At 40.4% G+C, this 14,216-nt stretch overlaps 2 protein-coding genes across 3 annotated transcripts; both read right to left on the reverse strand.

The window, feature by feature from the left end:
* Positions 1-13: 13 nt before the first annotated feature.
* On the reverse strand, positions 14-4,662 carry LOC126983710 (uncharacterized). Of its 2 annotated transcripts, XM_050836763.1 has the most exons (3): positions 4,427-4,662; positions 3,353-3,500; positions 14-2,944 (listed from the first exon to the last, which is right to left on the reverse strand). In XM_050836763.1, the coding sequence occupies exons 2-3, from the start codon at positions 3,414-3,416 to the stop codon at positions 1,902-1,904; spliced, it is 1,107 nt and encodes a 368-aa protein (XP_050692720.1). In that variant the 5' UTR covers positions 3,417-3,500; positions 4,427-4,662; the 3' UTR covers positions 14-1,901. The 2 variants fall into 2 exon arrangements, with proteins under 2 accessions (XP_050692720.1, XP_050692721.1); XM_050836764.1 differs by lacking the exon at positions 4,427-4,662 and having other exon boundaries at positions 3,353-3,758.
* A 3,472-nt stretch (positions 4,663-8,134) lies between these two features.
* On the reverse strand, positions 8,135-13,508 carry LOC126983713 (protein BCCIP homolog). Its single transcript, XM_050836768.1, has 6 exons — positions 13,248-13,508; positions 12,126-12,278; positions 11,421-11,531; positions 10,411-10,598; positions 10,124-10,274; positions 8,135-9,679 (listed from the first exon to the last, which is right to left on the reverse strand). The coding sequence occupies exons 1-6, from the start codon at positions 13,347-13,349 to the stop codon at positions 9,518-9,520; spliced, it is 867 nt and encodes a 288-aa protein (XP_050692725.1). The 5' UTR covers positions 13,350-13,508; the 3' UTR covers positions 8,135-9,517.
* Between the last annotated feature and the right edge of the window lie 708 nt (positions 13,509-14,216).

The raw sequence follows: 14,216 nt of genomic DNA on the forward strand, positions 1-14,216 counted from the left end.
TTTTCTTTCACTATTCAAATAACTTTTTCTTTTTGTTTTCTTTTTCATTCTCAATATTTTCTTTCCCTCATTCCTCACTGGATTAGATTTTCTTTTTCTTCTTCTCCTTAGTCAGTTTTCTTTTCATTCTTTCTGTCGCTCAAACATTTATTTTCTCTCTTTTCATAACTGATTTTCTTTTTTTTTCTTTTTCATTCTCAATATTTTTATTTCCCTCATTCTTCACTGCATTAACTTTCTTCCTCTTCTCCTTAATCACTTTTCTCTTCTTTTCATTCTGTCGTTCAAATTTTTTTTCTCTTTTCATAATTGCTTTTCTTTTTTTATCTTTTTCACACTCAAAATTTTCTATCCTTCATTCCACACTACATTAATTTTCTTCTATTTTTAATCTTTTTTTTTCTTTTTTATACTTTCTTTCCCTTTAATGCTTCTTTTTCCTCTTTGCATAATTGCTTTTCTTTTCTTTTTCTTTTTCATCCACCAAATTTTCTATCCTGCATTCCACACTACATTAATTTTCTTCTATTTTTAATCTTTTTTTTCTTTTTTATACTTTCCCTTTAATGCTTCTTTTTTCTCTTTTCATAATTGCTTTTCTTTTTTTTTTCTTTTTCATCCTCCAAATTTTCTATCCTTCATTCCACACTACATTAATTTTCTTCTATTTTTAATCTTTTTTTTTCTTTTTTTATACTTTCTTTCCCTTTAATGCTTCTTTTTCCTCTTTTCATAATTGCTTTTCTTTTTTTTTCTTTTTCATCCTCCAAATTTTCTATCCTGCATTCCACACTACATTAATTTTCTTCTATTTTTAATCTTTTTTTTTTCTTTTTTATACTTTCTCCCCCTTTAATGCTTTTTTTTCTCTTTTCATAATTGCTTTTCTTTTTTTTTTTTCTTTTTCATCCTCCAAATTTTCTATCCTGCATTCCACACCGCATTGATTTCCTTCTCTTTATAATTTTTTTTTCTTGTACTTTTTGTCCCTCTAATGCTTCTTTCTCTCTTTTCATAATTGCTTTTCTTCTTTTTTTTTCGTATTTCATTCTCAAACTTTTCCTTCTTTCTTTCTTGCATTAATTTTCTTCTTCTTTTCCTTAGAGTAACTTTTCTTTTTCATTTTTTTTTGTCCCTCTAACGTTGCTTTCTCTCTTCTCATAACTGCTTTTCTTCTTTTTTTTCGTATTTCATTCTCAAACTTTTCCTTCTTTCTTTCTTGCATTAATCTCCTTCTTTTCCTTTTAGTAACTTTTCTTCTTCATATTTTTCTGTCCCTCAAACGTTGTTTTTTTCTCTCTTCTCATAACTGATTATCTTCTTATAAATATTCCTATGCACGGAATTTTCCATATCACTAACGCATCACATAACAATACAATTTTTTTTCTTTCTCATATATTTTTTCCGTCCGTCAAACACTCCCTTTCCTCTTTCGACATCGCATTTCTTCTTATTGTACTTATCTAACTATTTCTTCTTATAATTATGCTTTTTTTAACTTCATTTCTTTATCTATTTTTCCTTTGCATACTTTTTCGTCCCTCAAATTATTTCCTTCTTATCTAACCTCACTTCTTGTCATTACACTTATCTATAACTGTATTTCTTATTATCAAACTTTTTCTGAACTCCATTTCTTTTCAGTCCTTTTTCCTTTTCCTTTCAAACTTTTCTTTTCTTTCTTTCCCTCTCATCTAACAGAACTCATCATTATATTGATCTAACCGTATTTCCTCTCATTATCATATTTTTTTGTTTTAGTCCATTTCTTCTCCTCAGTCCTTCTTCCTTTTCCCTTCTCCTTTGTTGTTTTACTTGCAACAATAAAACTATCAATCAATCAATCTTTTCCCTCAAACATTTCTTTCCCTCACACATAACTTCACTTCATCTTATTATTACTCCATTTCCTGGTCCGAGGGAGCCTGGAAAGTCGAGCACAAGGTCATGTCACTGATATCCAAGGACACACAGGGAATCATATCATTTGCTTCGTGGACCACAACGGACGGCACGACCAAGCACGGCTCTTCAGGTTCACGAGGAGACGAAGAAAAAGGCGGATCAGCATTAAGAGGAGTAGATTCCCTAGGGACGTCTTCTAAGGGTATCCAAAGATCTTCCAGCGGGATTCCATTGTCTTCCTTTGCTTTGGGACTGTCACTGTTCCTCTTCCTGTTGCACGCAAAGAAAAGAAAGACCACCACGATGAATGACAAGCCAGATGTTACCACGAAGATCGTTACCGTGTCCTTTGTTGGTGATGGGTTCGTGGTTGAGGCATTAGGAGTTTCGGTTGAGGCCGTGGTAATGGTGGTGGTAGGAGGGGATGGTTGTGGAGTTGTGGCAATGGTTGTGGTGAGTGGTGGAGTGGCAGTAGTAGTTGTAGTAGTAGGAGTAGTAGTAGTAGTAGGGGTAGTAGTAGTAGTAGAGGTTGTAGTAGTGGTAGCAGCTGTGGTGGTAGTAGTAGTAGTAGTAGTAGGGGTCGTAGTAGTAGTAGAAGTAGTAGGAGCTGTAGTAGTAGTAGTAGTAGTAGTAGGGGTCGTAGTAGTAGTAGAAGTAGTAGGAGCTGTAGTAGTAGTAGTAGTAGGAGTTGGGGTTGTAGTAGTAGTAGTAGTTGCAGTAGTAGTAGCAGTAGTAGTAGGAGTTGCAGTAGCAGTAGTAGTATCAGTAGTAGTAGTAGTAGTAGCAGTTGTTGTTGGTGTTGTTGTTGTTGTTGGTGGTGGTGGTGGTGGTGTGGTTGTCAGTGAGGCTTGCATGGTTGACTCTTCTATGGGTGAGGTTGGTTCACTAGCCGATCGTATGGCAGTTGAGGTATGCTGAAGGGAGACTGAGGGGGGAGGAGTCCTGTGTGTGCTGACTCCTGTAGTGGGTTCAGCATCGTCAGCAAGGTCAGCATGATGACTTGAAGAGATGGTGGTGGTGGTGGTGGTGGTGATATCTGTTAATGGAAAGGAATGCATTGTTAATTCTATCCATTTTCAGGGGTAATTTAATATTCTCCTTCCTCTAAAGTTATTCGTGAAGTATTTGCATTCCACTGTTTGTTTTTTTGTTTATGTGTTTGTTTTAAAGGAAGCAGCTCAAAGGCAATGATAAAGAAAATCATTCTCTCTCTCTCTCTCTCTCTCTCTCTCTCTCTCTCTCTCTCTCTCTCTCTCTTCTCTTCTTTTTTCCTTCCCTTTTCCTTCCCTCTCATTTATCTTGTCTTTCTCTCATGCAACATCTCTCCCTCATACATTTTCTAACACTCTCTCTCTCTCTCTCTCTCTCTCTCTCTCTCTCTCTCTCTCTCTCTCTCTCTCACACACACACAAACACACACACACACACACGAACTCGACCTTACCTTGTCCATTAATGAAGTTCAGAGTTGTCAACAGAACGACGAAATTCCACGGAGACTTCCACATAATGCTCCCTCGCTGTCTCCTCCTCCCTGTCTCCCTTTATCTCTCTCTTCCTCTCTCTCTCTCTGTCTTTCCTCCTGAGGGTTACTGGTGGAATGCATAGCTATAACCTCTGTAGCCCGCTTTGTATCATCATGTATTACTGTATTATACGTATTATTGTATTATTATGGAGGAAGTGAAGTAGAGAAACGAAGGGTAGCTAAATATAGTGACTCATTTTGTATTGGTTATTATTATTTATGGCCATGAAAGGGCATTGAGGGAAATTAAAAACAAAACGATATAGGCCTAAAGAGAGTCCCCCAATTAAGCAGACATGGTTAAAATGAGAAATATATGACACACGGTAAATCAAGATGAATATAAGAAAAGAGTAGGGGGGAGGTGGGGGGGGGGTAGTTAAGTTATGGAACGGGTGGGTGTTGGATTTTACTTTCAACTTATAACGTAAATCAAGTGTTATTTCTACCCGATTTTCCGACTCCCGACACACTACCAGAGGGGGGGTGGGGGGGGGAGGGGATAGTTATGGAACGGGTGGGTGTTGGATTTTGCTTTCAACTTAAAACGCAAATCAAGTGTTATTTCTACCCAATTTTCCGACTCCTGACACACTACCAGAGGGGGAAGGGGGGGGGGGATAGTTATGGAACGGGTGGGTGTTGGATTTTGCTTGCAACTTACAACGCAAATCAAGTGTTATTTCTACCCGATTTTCCGACTCCTGACACACTACCAGAGGGGGGAGGGGGGGGGGGGATAATTATGAAACGGGTGGGTGTTGGATTTTGCTTGCAACTTAAAACGCAAATCAAGTGTTATTTCTACCCGATTTTCAGACTCACGACACACTACCAGCGGGGGGAGGGGGGGGAGGGGATAGTTATGGAACGAGTGGGTGTTGGATTTTGCTTTCAACTTATAACGCAAATCAAGTGTTATTTCTACCCGATTTTCAGACTCACGACACACTACCACCCACTTCGAATCCCATCAGATGCACAACACACCTCTGTCTGTCTGTCTGTATGTCTTCACGTCCCTACTCGCAAAGATGTACTGAAATGTAATGTTCTTGAGCACAGGAAAACTTGATAGGATATCTCTCTCTCTCTCTCTCTTATGCGTTATTTTTTTTCGTTAAACGCAAAGTCTCTGGGAATCGCTATCACGCATCCTGTCGCTATCTTGTATAATGTGTCGAGTTGTCAATGTTTTTCGGTTTTTTTTTTCTTCTTTTCTATATATAAGTTATACTGATATACTCTTCCGTCTCCTGTCTTTCTCTCTCTCTCTCTCTCTCTCTCTCTCTCTCTCTCTCTCTCTCTCTCTCTCTCTCTCTCTCTCTCTCTCTCTCTCTCTCAGTACTGCAGTGAAAACATCAAATTCACTAAAACATCACTAGTCTACATCTTAAAAATAGTAGTAGTGGTCTAGTAGTAGTAGTAGTAGTAGTAGTAGTAGTAGTAGTTAGGGGAAAGAAAGGAAAGGAAAGGCTAAGAAAGGATGAAAGGAAAGAAAAGGAAGGAAGGAAAAGAAATAAAGGAAAGACCAAGGGAAGGAGAACTACAGGAAAGAAAGAAAGGAGGAAGGAAGGAAGGAAGGAAAGGAAGAAAGGAGATTGACAATACGGCCAAATACAACAACAACAACAACAATAATAATAATAATAATAATAATAATAATAATAATAATAATAATAATAATAATAATAATAATAATAATAAGAAGAAGAAGAAGAAGAAGAAGAAGAAGAAGACAACCAAAGGATAAGAAGGCGTGGAAGTGAGAGAGAGAGAGAGAGAGAGAGAGAGAGAGAGAGAGAGAGAGAGAGAATACCATCACAATAAAAAAAAAATCGTTCTTACTCAAACTCTATGATGATCCGATGAGGCTATGATGAACATCCTGTAGTATTCCTCTGTTTTTAGGCTTTTTCTCCAGAATAATACTTTTTACAAGCTTTTCCTCAATACCAAGACTTATTTATAGCCTTCTACACCATATCAAGGCTTTTAATAGGTTTTTCTTTCACATATACGCTTGTTTGTGGGCTTTTCCTCCATGTTAAGGCACTTTCATATCTTTTGCACCGTTTAAAGGCGTTTTACTAGGCTTTTGCATCATATACAGGCGTTTTGCTAGGAAATACTACTAACAGCCTCTACCAAAGCCTTGTCAAACTATCACTAGGCTCATAACACTACCCATGGAAATACTACTAACACAGCCTCTTCTAAAGCCTTGTCAAACTATCACTAGGCTCATAACACTACCCATGGAAATACTACTAACACAGCCTCTTCTAAAGCCTTGTCAAACTACCACTAGGCTCATAACACTACTCATGGAAATACTACTAACAGCCTCTACCAAAGCCTTGTCAAACTGTCACTAGGCTCATAACACTACCCATGGAAATACTACTAACAGCCTCTACCAAAGCCTTGTCAAACTATCACTAGGCTCATAACACTACCCATGGAAATACTACTAACACAGCCTCTACCAAAGCCTTGTCAAACTACCACTAGGCTCATAACACTACCCATGGAAATACTACTAACACAGCCTCTTCTAAAGCCTTGTCAAACTGTCACTAGGCTCAGAACACTACCCATGGAAATACTACTAACACAGCCTCTTCTAAAGCCTTGTCAAACTATCACTAGGCTCATAACACTACCCATGGAAATACTACTAACACAGCCTCTTCTAAAGCCTTGTCAAGCTATCACTAGGCTCATAACACTACCCATGGAAATACTACTAACACAGCCTCTAGCAAAGCCTTGTCAAACTATCACTAGGCTCATAACACTACCCATGGAAATACTACTAACACAGCCTCTTCTAAAGCCTTGTCAAACTATCACTAGGCTCATAACACTACCCATGGAAATACTACTAACACAGCCTCTAGCAAAGCCTTGTCAAACTATCACTAGGCTCATAACACTACCCATGGAAATACTACTAACACAGCCTCTTCTAAAGCCTTGTCAAACTATCACTAGGCTCATAACACTACCCATGGAAATACTACTAACACAGCCTCTAGCAAAGCCTTGTCAAACTATCAATAGGCTCATAACAATACCCATGGAAACACTACTAACAGCCTCTACCAAAGCCTTGTCAAACTATCACTAGGCTCATAACACTACCCATGGAAATACTACTAACAGCCTCTACCAAAGCCTTGTCAAACTATCACTAGGCTCATAACACTACCCATGGAAATACTACTAACACAGCCTCTAGCAAAGCCTTGTCAAACTATCACTAGGCTCATAACACTACCCATGGAAACACTACTAACACAGCCTCTAGCAAAGCCTTGTCAAACTATCACTAGGCTCATAACACTACCCATGGAAATACTACTAACACAGCCTCTTCTAAAGCCTTGTCAAACTACCACTAGGCCCAGAACACTACCCATGGAAATAATACTAACACAACCTCTTCTAAAGCCTTGTCAAACTATCACTAGGCTCATAACACTACCCATGGAAATACTACTAACACAGCCTCTAGCAAAGCCTTGTCAAACTATCACTAGGCTCATAACACTACCCATGGAAACACTACTAACACAGCCTCTTCTAAACCTTGTCAAACTATCACTAGGCTCATAACACTATCCATGGAAATACTACTAACACAGCCTCTAGCAAAGCCTTGTCAAACTATCACTAGGCTCATAACACTACCCATGGAAATACTACTAACACAGCCTCTACCAAAGCCTTGTCAAACTAACACTAGGCTCATAACACTACCCATGGAAATACTACTAACACAGCCTCTTCTAAAGCCTTGTCAAACTATCACTAGGCTCATAACACTACCCATGGAAATACTACTAACACAACCTCTACTAAAGCCTTGTCAAACTATCACTAGGCCCAGAACACTACCCATGGAAATAATACTAACACAACCTCTACTAAAGCCTTGTCAAACTATCACTAGGCTCAGAAAACACAGATGTTCTCACTCCACGGGTTGTAAACGAACTGTGTCGAACAAGGGTCAAGTCTAGAATGGGTACATTGGGAGGTCAAAATAAAAGGGTCAGGTCTATAGATTGGGTACTCTAGGTATTTTTCATTATAAGGTCCTCTCTTGATCTAAACCTGATATTATGAGGTGTTGAGTTGTTTCCTAATGGCAACTATCTTAATTATACTCTTTTCATTTTCATTTTCTGAGATATGTTTTGCCCAGAGAGCTTTCCTTCTTTTCTTCCTTCCTTTCTTCTTCCCATCCTTTTTTATCCTTTTCTGTCTTTCTCCCTCCATTGGTGTTTCTTTCCTTTTCTTTCTTCCTTCTTCCCACTTTTTTATCATTCTTTCCTGTCTCCCTTCCTCCATTGGTCTTTCTTTCCTTAACTTCCTGCTTTCCTTTCCTTTCCTTTTTTTCCTTCTTTCCATCCTTCCTTTCCTTTCTTCCTCCTTTTTTTATCCTTTCCTGTCTTTCTTTCCTTAACTTCCTTCTTTCTCCCTTCCTTCCTTCCTTCCTTAATGTTTTCTTTCTTTCCTGTTTCCTTTCTTTCTCCTGTCCATTCTTCATTAGTTTAAGGAGTAGACAGACAGACAGATATAGACAGACAGGTAACACCCTCAAAACTGTCAATTCCAGCAGTAAAATAAATCAACTAGACACCTTCCCCTTCCCTCTTATTAGCTAGCAAGGCAAACCAACATAGCACAAACACTAAATAGAGTCTTTTTAATATCTCTCAGTCTTACACAACGCCGAATAACATAAAAATAACCACTCTCTGCCAAGATGGGAGGCGAACGTCTTTTAATATGGAGGAGAACTGAGCTTTCTCTTAGTTAGGTCAGGTCAAGTTAGGTTAGAGTAAGTTAGGCCATATATCTGACTGAATGAGCCTGGAGCGATTGATAGCTGAGAGTATGGAGATTGAGATGGTTTGGGCATGTGAAGAGAAGGAGGGATGGTAGGGTACTGGGGAGAGCCGTAAAGAGGAGGAGGGTGGTGGAGGACTGGCGAGAGCTGTCAAGAGAAGGAGGAATAGTGAGGCACTGGGGAGAGCTGTCAAGAGGGGGATTTACTTCAGTTAAGAAAGTTTCGTAATACTGAAAAGAAAAGTGTAAATAAGAAAAGAGGAACGAGAGGAGGACCTAAGAAGTGCTACAAAGCGATACAGGTCAAAAGAAGAAGAAGAAAGAAGGTAGGACACTGAGGAGAGCTGTGAAGAGGAGGATGTTGAGGCCCTAGGGAGACCTGTGAAGAGGGGGGGATGTTGAGGCACTGGCGAGAGCTGTTGAGGCGAAGTGCCAGGTCGTCATTCACCAGGCAGGCCAAGGAAGACATGGAGGTAGTGTGTTGAAGGGGATTTGGCAACACTGGTGATGGACATGAATATTTGACCCTCTAACCTTGAAAGCGACTAAGGGAATATCTGACATTAAACAGAAGAGATGATGATGAAGTCTGAAGGGGCTGAAGTGTGCTGAAGACGATTTGGCAACACTGGCAATTGGAGAGGATGAGGCAATGGATAGTTGATCTTCTAACCTCGAAATAAATGAAGGAAATATCTAACAATAAACAGAAGAGATGATGAAGTCTAAAGGGGCTGAAGTGTGTTGAAGACGATTTGGCAACACTGGCAATTGGAGAGACTGAGGGATTGGCAATAGTTGGCCCTCTAACCTCAAAAAAGATGAAGGAAATATCTAACATTAAACAGAAGAGATGATGAACTCTGAAGGTGCTGATATGTGTTGAAGACTGGGGCCTTAGGAATAGTTGGCCCTCTAACCTCAAAAGCAATTACGGGAATATCTGACATTAACCCGATAACTGCGGGGATCATGTTTTTAAAGGCCCCTCTAAGCGAGAAATTGAGAAAAAATCATCACTCACACAAACCATTTCATAACATATATCAATGCATTTGTGATCATTTTATGCATCATCTATTTTTTGGGGGTTTATATCATGGCAAAAATTTGGCCCATCGCTGCTGCCAGGTTAAACAAAAGAGATAAGGTTGAAGTAAGTATGAAAGGGCTGCTCAGTTCTCCTCCACATCTCCCCAAACACCTGCTTCCTCATCATCCTCACTGGACCGCCTGCTTGACCTTCGCGATGATCTCTGGCAGCCTGGCAGCTTCGAGGACGAGGACGCGGCGGAAGGGGGTGTACTGGGGGTCATCCTCGTCCCACTCGCCCGACATGGTGGAGTCTCCCTTCACGTTGTACTCAAAGCTTGCCGTGGACTCCTGGGGTGAGGGAAGATGCGTTAGGTAAGGTTAGGTTAGGTTAGGTAGGGTTAAGAAGGTAAGTTAGGTTAGGGAAGTAAGGAAGAGAGGAAGAGTAAAGAAGGGAGGAAGGAAGGAATAGAAAGGAGGGAAAGAAAGCCATGAATGAGTGAAGGAAGGAAGGAATATAGGCAGAAAGGAAGGAGAGGAAATGAATGAGTGAATGAAGGAAGGGAAGAAAGAAAGGACAGAAGGAAAGGAAGGGAGTGAGGGTAAGATAGGAAGGAAGGGACAGAAAGAAAGGAATGAAAGGAATGAAGGAAAATGAATGAGTGAATGAAGGAAGGGAAGGAAGAAAGGATAGAAGGAAAGGATGTGAGTAAGGGTAAAACAGAAAGGAAGGAAAGCAAGGGACAACATGCCAGGTTAAGTTAGGTTAGGTAGGAAGGACAGCCGTACCCTTACCTCAGCGATCACCTCCTCCTCCGGGTTACCCCACAACTCTGTCTCTGCCCCTTTCTTTTTCTTCTTCTCCAGCTTGTACACTTTGCTGATCAACAGGAGGTAGGCAAAGTCATAGGGCATCTTCTTCTTCTTAGCCTCATTGATTTCCTTCCTGAGAGAAGAAAAGGTAACATATGAATACCTTGTCGATTTCCTTCCTGCATGAGAGAACAACAAGAAGAACAAGACCACGAAGAACAACAGTAATAAAAACAAATATACAAAACGTCCAAAATAAATCTACGCACCTTAAACAGTCAAACACAGGGATGGCGAACTGTGGCGGAAGGTTGACCAGCCTCTCGGACAGCAGGAGGCCAACGTGCTTACTCTCATTGCCCAGGATGTCTCGGAGAAGGGCCGTGGTAGAGTCCGGGCCGCTGCTAGAACACCGCTCCACTAACGCAGTCCGCAGGCCCGCCACGCACTCCTCGTCCTGTGTATTGGGGATGGAGTGTTATTATTATTCTTTTTTTACAGGAATGGAAGCAGCTTAAGGGCAACAAAGAGAGAAGTGTAGAAAAAAACCCCGCTAATCACTGCTCCTATAAAAGTGAAGAGTGGTCAAAAGAGAGGTCAATTTCGATGTGTCTTGAGGTGTTATGTGTTTGGGTAAGTATGGATGCTAAGTGAAGGAAGAAATAAAAATAAAAATAGGGATAGTGTGTGTGTGTATTAGGTATAAAGACAGTCTCAGATTAGGAGTATATATAAATGCTATAAGTAAATCTCTGTGTAATCTAAGTCTGGTTTTAAATTTATATGTATTGGTGACAGTCTTCAGCAGATTAAAAATATGTGTCTATGTGTTGTTTTGAATGTATGAGCTTGTAACACTCTGAATCCTGTGTGTTGGAGTGGAGTGAGACAGAGTGTGCTGGTGCCTTCAAAATATACTGATGTGTAAAATAATCCTTCGCTTCCTCATGGTTGCTCAATGGAAAGGAATCATCATGAGGAGGAAATTTAATCAACATATGTAAGCAAGTGTTGAGCCTTTCAGAATTACTAGAAAGAGACAGATAGAAAGAGATAAGTAGAGATGAAAAGAGAGGTAGAGAGAGATAATAAGATAGACAGAGAAATAGATAGGAAGAGATAAATAGTTACAGGGAGAGAGAGATGAAAAGAAATAGATAAATAGATAAGTAGATAAATAGTTAGGTACAGGGAGAGAGAGATGAAAATAGAGATACATAGATAGAGATAAATAAATAGAAAGACAGAGAGAGAGAGATCAACCAGGTACCTAACTCACCTTTCTGGCTGTGAGGTTGATGACGGTTGTGACCCCAAACACTTGCTGCTCATCATCACCCATTTCCTCCTCCTCTTCCTCATCATCGTCATCTTCCTCAGCGTCAACTTGCTGTCATGGGGATGAGATGATGAAGGTAAGAGCAGATGATACACTTATTTATGACTACGGGAATATGTGTGTTAGTTTGTTGATACCCAAACACTTATTACTCATACAAAAAAAAAAATGCAAAGAGAAATAGTTGAGGAATATAAGAGACAGAAGATCAATGAGGTTATGTTAAGGTAAGTAAGGAACAGAGGAAGTGTAAAGTAGGGAGAAAGGAAGTAATAGAAAGGAATGAAAGAAAGGAAGGAGGGAGTGAAGGATGGAAGGAATACAATGTGTCAGAGATTTATAAAAGAAGAAAAATATGCAGGAATTATCAAGCAGGAAGAGAAATAATTAATACAAAAGCAGGAAACAGAGAAAGAGAAAGAATTATAGAATACAAAGAGAAGGAAAACCAAGGAGAAAAACCTTCAAAGAGATATAAAGTGTAAGAAGTTTAAAGGAAAGAAAAAAAAAAAAATTACCATGTAGAAAAAATAAATAATTAAAGAATGCGATAAAAGGAAGGCCAGTACAAAAAGAATACACACCATCAGAGGTTAAAAAAGAAAAAAAAGAAATTACCATCTTTCCTACACCTCGCAGCCTCACCTTGATAACTGAACCCACATAGTTCTGTGAGATGATGGTGTCGGTGAGGCCTGAAGCGTCCACCTCCAGCCCGCGGAAACACTGCTGCAGGAGGCGCTTGATGCCGTGGAAGTCTGCGTCATTGGCGGGGAAACCCTCAAAGTCCACGTTGACCTGGAAAAGTTAATGATAGCTGTGAGATGCTTCCGTTCTCTGCTGATTTTTTATAATTTCTGAATTATGCCGAGAAATGTATTTTGATTTTCTAGAGTTGAGGGGAGTCAATGAGGTAACTTGCGAATAAAGGAAAGTCAAATCAGGTAAGTAATTGATTTAACCAGTTAGTTAAAGAAACTCCACCCAGGTACATAGCTGAGGACACCTACTAATTAATGACAGGCCAACCAGATGAGAAACCAAGAACCTGTTAAATGATTCAAGTCCAACCAGATAACTCATTTCATTTCATTTCATTTCTAGGGGACCCGCAGATGGCCACTCTCAGGTGGCATGATATGCGAGGGTTGTGCGGGGGATTCATGGGGCCAGAACATGATTAGGATAAGGGTTAGGATGAGGAAAGGTATTCCTAAATGTGTCAAGAGTGGGACTATTAACTACATGAGATGGGAGATGATTCCACTCTCGGATGCTGCGGGGAAAGAATGAATATCTGAATATACTAATGTTAGTCTGGTAAGTGTGGTATTGAAGGTTGTGGCTGCCTCTAGTGGATCGTGTAGTTGTCGGGTGTAAATAAGTCTCTTTGTTTATGTCTACTAAATTGTTTGTGATTATATGTAGCATTTGTTGTCTGTGTATTTGTCTTTGTGTTGCTAATGGGTCTAGTTTTATGTCTTGTTTAAGCAAAGTGACTGATGTGGTGTGTCTATAATCACGTCTGGCCCATCCTGCAGCTTTCTTTTGTATGGCCTCTAATTTATTTATGTTAGTATTAGTGTGTGGGTCCCAGACGGTGGCACAATATTCTATGTTTGGCCGAACGAGTGTCTTATATGCAAGAATTTTGATGTTTGTGTTACACCTGCTAAGGTTACTACTCAGGAACCCCAGGGCTCTGTGAGCTTTGACTAACTGATATAACCCGTTAATCACGCCAAGCAGGTGAGGCAGGCAACTCACACTCTGCCCTATCATCTCGTCTTGCATCTCCTCGTCACTATCCTCAGGCGCCTGCTCCTCCAGGGGGAACACGGCCCGCGGCTTCTTGAAGGGCCCGGGCATGGCTGACACACTTAATTAGGCCGATGGTGGGCCTAAAAACACTAAATTAGGCCGCTGGTGAGGTGCTTGGCTTCCACCTCGTGTTGGGATCCTGATGAAAAGACTCCCGTTGACGTTGCAGCACCAAAGGCAATGTCACTCGAGTCTCGTCCTCAGCACAGTGTGTTATCCGGTTTCTGACACTTAAGTATTGCAAAACTGGAAATACTATGATGGTTATTGTGTTTTATTATGTATCCATGCGGCCAGGGCAAGATACGTCTGGCAGCGGGGTTTGTTTACAAGTCACGCCGCTGCATCGTTGCCAGATTATCGTACTCAGAGCTTAGTATTAACCGGCTTCTGACTCCTAACTATTGCCAAGAAACATCAGAAATTAACTGTTTTAACGATAATAATAATTGGATCTCCTTATTAGGGTCCACGAGACAGTTTTTGGGGTCGGAAGTTGGTAAATATAAGAGGCTGAGTAAGACAATCTGGCAACGTTGGGGGCTGCTGGTGATCCTCCACGTGTTTTACGGGGCCCATAATAAACAAAACTACCCCTGGAAATGCCCCAAAGCCAAACCCCTACGAAAGCCCTGTCAGATGTGTGTGTGTGGGACTATATACTCAAACGCTTCGCCTCTCACACACACACACACATCTGACAGGGCTTTCGTAGGGGTTGTGGGCATTTCCAGGGGTAGTTTAATGACCGTGGTAGTAGTTTGACCCTTCTGTACCATGAACCTGAGAAAACACGTGTGACCTGGAGTGCAAGAAATCAGGAGTCTGCGATTGATTATGTACTGGTAAATGGGAGAATGCGCGAATGTGTGTCTCGTATGTGGATAGATGAAGAGGGAATGATTGATATTGTGT

Source organism: Eriocheir sinensis, chromosome 54 (genome assembly GCF_024679095.1).
Source record: "Eriocheir sinensis breed Jianghai 21 chromosome 54, ASM2467909v1, whole genome shotgun sequence".
NCBI lineage: Eukaryota > Metazoa > Arthropoda > Malacostraca > Decapoda > Varunidae > Eriocheir > Eriocheir sinensis.

Bases quoted from the DNA above. Each gene is read 5' to 3' on its own strand.
- LOC126983710 (XM_050836763.1), bottom strand. From the start codon at position 3,416: ATGTGGAAGTCTCCGTGGAATTTCGTCGTTCTGTTGACAACTCTGAAC. The intron at 2,945-3,352 runs GTAAGGTCGAGT...TTCCATTAACAG, and splicing joins GAACTTCATTAATGGACAAG to ATATCACCACCACCACCACC.
- LOC126983713 (XM_050836768.1), bottom strand. From the start codon at position 13,349: ATGCCCGGGCCCTTCAAGAAGCCGCGGGCCGTGTTCCCCCTGGAGGAG. The intron at 12,279-13,247 runs GTGAGTTGCCTG...TAACTTTTCCAG, and splicing joins ACGAGATGATAGGGCAGAGT to GTCAACGTGGACTTTGAGGG. The intron at 10,275-10,410 runs GTGCGTAGATTT...TTCTTCTCTCAG, and splicing joins CCTGTGTTTGACTGTTTAAG to GAAGGAAATCAATGAGGCTA.